General features: G+C 39.8%; 1 protein-coding gene across 1 annotated transcript; it reads left to right on the top strand.

Moving 5' to 3' along the window:
- Positions 1 to 3,669: 3,669 nt before the first annotated feature.
- Positions 3,670 to 4,616, top strand: LOC111536364 (sperm protein associated with the nucleus on the X chromosome N1). Its single transcript, XM_023202699.1, has 2 exons — positions 3,670 to 3,747; positions 4,386 to 4,616. The coding sequence occupies exons 1-2, from the start codon at positions 3,670 to 3,672 to the stop codon at positions 4,614 to 4,616; spliced, it is 309 nt and encodes a 102-aa protein (XP_023058467.1).
- The last annotated feature ends 226 nt before the right edge of the window (positions 4,617 to 4,842 follow it).

Here is a 4,842-nt window from a genome sequence, read left to right as displayed (position 1 = left end):
TCAGACCTCCGTGATGATATCTACCTCCTGGGACTGTTGTGAGTATTGCACCTCGGCTAAACATCTTCCCTCTGCTTTTCCAGATTTACTCACCACCCTTCCTCACCTGCTCTGTCCTGGGAGGCTATTTAGAAAGGATTCTCTCAATGGGCTCCTGGACTCTGATGTCCACTGGGTTTGGCTAATGGGGAGCTCCAAGGAGAGTCAGAGGTGGGAGAAAGGAAGGGGAGGGAGGGCCGTGGAATTATTCTCTTGGCTCCATCCCTGTGAGTCACCTCGGGCTGGATGAGTCTCTTGGTAGAGGTCACTGTTTTTCTCAAGATAGCTATTTCCTCATGATTATTGATCATTTCTGGTTCTAGTAACCACTTCCTCCCTGCTGTCATTCCTCTGGGTCTGTAGTGATGGCAGCTGCAACAAGCACTATCTCTGACGGTCTCCCTGCATCTACCTGCTTGTAAATGGATCCTTTGCAGATAAATATTTGTCAAATTATTTCATTTTGCATGTACCATCTGTTTCCTGGTTGAATTTGATACCATATGCTTACAGCAGAGACTGGCATATAGTAGGTTTACTGTGTATGGAATCTATTGCTAGCAGTAATAGTAGTAGCAGTGTAGAGGTAGTAGTAGTTGCAGTGGAGGTAATGGTGCTGGTATTTTTCAAAGCTACTCATTCAGTCACATGCAAAGCCAGCAGTAAGTTGTATCCCTCTTCCATACTCAGCTCTTTCTCATTAATTGCTCTTCACCTGTCTGTGCTCCAGAGGAAAATATATGGTTAGCCTCTAACTCCTTACTCTTTGTGACCACAGAGTGGTGCGAATCCCAAGCAGATCCTATCCTGTATCTGGTACTCTGTGTGGTGTTTAAACCTGCCTTAGACAGCTAAAAAGTATTAAAAAATTATTTAAAAAGTTGTTGAGGGTTATTATTGTAACTAAACTACTGTCAGTTTATAATGTCAGTTGTACAAAGGCCCAAACAAGAAGTAAAAGGGTGCCCAGGACTCCCTGCTTCTTGTCCTGGTCCATGTCTGACTTACAGTGTGTCATGGGAGAGTCCCTTTGAGTATGTTTCACAACCTGATATGATGAAGAAGAATACTCTTGAAAATTGAACACATCAGAAATAAAAAGTTCAATACAATGAACTCATTGTACACTGATGACCTTTAATTTTTTATTATTCATTTTGTGGAAAATATAATATCATCACTAATGATTTCAATAGGAATTATTTTATAAAGTCAGTTGTAATCTTTCAATAGAAATATGCACTAAATGTTTTCCTAACATTTGGATTAATTTTCCTTGTATAGTGATATACCCATCAAAACATTTTTGGTAAACAAATTCAGAAAACAATTTTAAAAGGTAATAAGGTAATTGAAAGCTGTTATTTTCAGCAATTATAATCAGTTTCTGACCTACTCTATTTGATGCGGCATATGCCTTTTGGTTTTCTGTTTGTTTTCCATAACATGACATGACAGGGTGTTATTCTCACTGTTAATTGCAGGCAAGGGTACAAAAAATTATTAGAAGTTAGCTTGTGAGCATTTAATAAATGGAATTGTTCAACCCTAGACAACATCTGGGGTTCACTAAAAAAATTTGTATACCTTGATACCAATCTTCTTTTGGTTTGTTTGTGTTTAGATGACAGTCATGGAAATGCAATACATTGGTTGTGTCTGGATGCCAGCAGGGTATTTTGCTAGGCCTTTCATGATTTTATGGTGTATGAAATAAAGATATGTGACCTTGATGAACGCTGGATCAAAATTCCAGGGTCTACTTCTCTTTTGTTTCATTAAATTTTTTTTCGCTTATTGAGTTTTGTGACTTCCTATGCAGAATGAGACAAGTGTTAACCTGTGGGAGGAAGTTAGGATCATGCCTTCTCTATCTTTGGCTCTCTCTCTTACTGTCTTTTAAAACATTTTTAGCTTTTTATTTTGTAACAATTATAAGTTCACAACAAGTTTCCAAGATATGTACACGGAGGCCTTATGTACCCTTCAACCAGTCTCTCCCAATAGTATACTCTTCAGTACACCTCCACATTACACTATCAAAAGTAGAACATTGACAATGATAAAATTCAGAGCTTTTTAAGATTCAACAATTGTCTTTTGGCTATTCTAGGCACTTTACATTTCCATATGAATGTTGTAATTATCTTGTAAATTTCTATAAAAAAGCCTTTTTAGAATTTTGATTAGAATTGAGTTGAATCTACAGATGAATTTGGAAATAACTGCCATCTTACAATATTGAATCATCTAACCCAAAATCAAAGTATACATTTTAATTTTTTCTTATGTCATTAATTTATCTTTGCAATGTTTTGTAGTTTTCAGTGTACAAGTCACTTACATCTTTGTTCCTAAGGCTTTCTATTTTTAGTGATATTTTAAGTTGCACTGTTCTTAGTTTCAACTTTCAGTTGTTGAAATTAACTTCCAGTCCACCCTAGGACTACCATTGGCTGAAACACCGTCTCTTCTAATATATAAACTTATAATATATAACTTTATATATATAAACATACAATTGATTTATATGTTGATCTCTTACTCTGCAATCTTGCTAACCTCAATTACAGTAGAAGCATTTTTTTAGATTGACACTTCTACATACACTCTCATGTAGTCTTTGACAAAAGATCCTTTTACTTCTCCCTTCCAATCGGAATGCAATTTTTTTTTTTTGCACTGGACACAATCTCCAGTACAAAGCTTAACTATGCCCATAGTCTTGCACATGTTCGTCTTACATTGTAGTATCCTGCGTGTAAACACTCAGAACATGAATGTATTCCAGCACATGAATACCCACTCCTTCCCCCACCCCACATACTAGTAGAATCCATGTTGGCAGACTATGTTTACTATGAACATACATCCCTGATTTGAAACAAAACTAGGATACACAGTAAAGAATGTTTATTCACTAAAGTTTTGATAGACTGAAGGGCAGTATTTCAGATTGGAAAGAGGAAATGTAAAAGAACTACATGGACATTGCGTAAAAGAACATAGGTTGAAATTTGCCTGGCAGTAGCCTAAAAATAAATGGTCTTCAATGGTGCATATGAAGGAACTGTAGGAGGGAAGTGGGATAATTCACATCTCCACCAATAATTAAATGTAGCCACACTAGCTTGGAGGGATTTGAGGTAAGACATCTAAAATACTAGGTCATGGTGGGTGCTGGAAGACAAAAGAATGAATCACTTAATAGGAATGGCTGTGGGGAAGGACTTGAAGGAACCATCCTCTTGCTCCCATGTGAGCCATGAACATTAAACATGGAGAAATGAGGAGTGGTGGCAGATCCGTTTGGGATGCATCATCTTCAGGGGATGCTGAAAAAACAACAGCATTTGGTTTCCTCTACACTCCTTTACCCTCCCCTGCAAGCCCAGGGAGGGGGCTGCAGTGGTGCTTTGTGATGCCAAAGCCACCCTAGGACTGCCATTGGCTGGGATGCTGCCTGTATGATCAAACAAAGCTCAAGGGCGTGGCTTTGTCTTGTCACCAGGAGGGTATATATAGGGAGGGCAAGAGCTCTGGGACATCTCCCTAGGAAGCTTCAATATAGCTGTGGAAGTCTGGACTCTACAAGAGCCTGCTATAGACATTCTACAACCAACCCCAATCATGGAACAGCCAACTTCAAGCACCAACGGGGAGAAGATGAAGGGCGCCTGTGAATCCAACAACAACAAAAATGATGAGGTAAGATTGTTAGGTTTTGAAGGGAAGGCGAGGGTGAAAGAAAGACACACAGAGAAGGGGCGGCTCAAACAGCAACACAAGAATATGGCAGACACCTGTGGAAGTGGACGAGCTTATTGCCAGAGTCCACTGCCACTTACAGGCCAGGTTACTTACAGGTATGGGTGGGAGGGAGCTGGGCAGTATGACTTGCTGCCTGGCAGGATATTAATAAGATGTTCTTATGATCAGGTGGTTTGGCCCTTTTTCCAGTGGAATATCATTGTGGTGTTCCTTCGAACTCTGCTAAGCAAGATATGATAGGAATGTTTCTTTAGTTGAGTCTTTATGAACCCTGTGGTCAGGTGGTTAGGCAGGATGTTTCTCATGGTCTGAACCCCCATGTAATGTTTCACTTTGACCAAGGTCTGCAAAATAGCAAACAGCTTACACAATTGTGCAGTTTGGACTAACAGATGACCCTACCCATACTCCTCTTCTTCCCCATAGATCCCTACCCTATGGTTCCACCTTGTTCTTCTCTGGCACAAACCCCTTCTTCAACCTGCATTCCTTCTCATAAAGACCCCTTGCTATCCAGTCTCTATCCTATTCACCCAAAATAATGTCTTTCTGGCCTCTCCCTGTTTTCTTAACAGATGCAGGAGACACCAAACAGGGACTTAGCCCCCAAACTGAGTTTGAAAAAGACAAAAACATCAGAATATCCAACATTATTAATGTTTCTCTACAAGAAGTTTAAGAAAATAAGTTCAAGTCAAGTGGGGAATTACCAATCCCGAGGGAACACCATCTATCCAATTCAAGAGGAGGAGGAGGAAGACCTAGATTCATTTGAAGGATCTTCACAGGAGGGTGGGGAGGACTAGTCTCACATGCAGAAACCAAATTGGTCAAATCCTCACCACTGATGGCAATGATTACAATAAAATCAAGTTGGAGGAGCTGATGACTGGGTATATCTCTGCCTGTTTTCTGAAGGTGGTGAAGAAAGGAAGGGAAGATGTAGGCATTTCAGAAGGGAGGGATATGAGATCCTGTAGGGTTGGTGGACAGATCCACATGTTGACAGTTAGCCCCACATTGTAAATAAGG

Source organism: Piliocolobus tephrosceles, chromosome 12 (assembly GCF_002776525.5).
Source record: "Piliocolobus tephrosceles isolate RC106 chromosome 12, ASM277652v3, whole genome shotgun sequence".
NCBI classification, from domain to species: Eukaryota; Metazoa; Chordata; class Mammalia; order Primates; family Cercopithecidae; genus Piliocolobus; species Piliocolobus tephrosceles.
The sequence above is the reverse complement of the archived record's forward strand: the minus strand, read 5'-3'. Positions and strand labels throughout refer to the sequence as shown.

What these genes read in the sequence shown, in the direction of transcription:
- LOC111536364 (XM_023202699.1), top strand. Translation starts at nt 3,670, where the DNA reads ATGGAACAGCCAACTTCAAGCACCAACGGGGAGAAGATGAAGGGCGCC. An exon ending in ACAACAACAAAAATGATGAG is followed by an intron (nt 3,748 to 4,385) that starts GTAAGATTGTTA and finishes TTTTCTTAACAG; the next exon opens with ATGCAGGAGACACCAAACAG.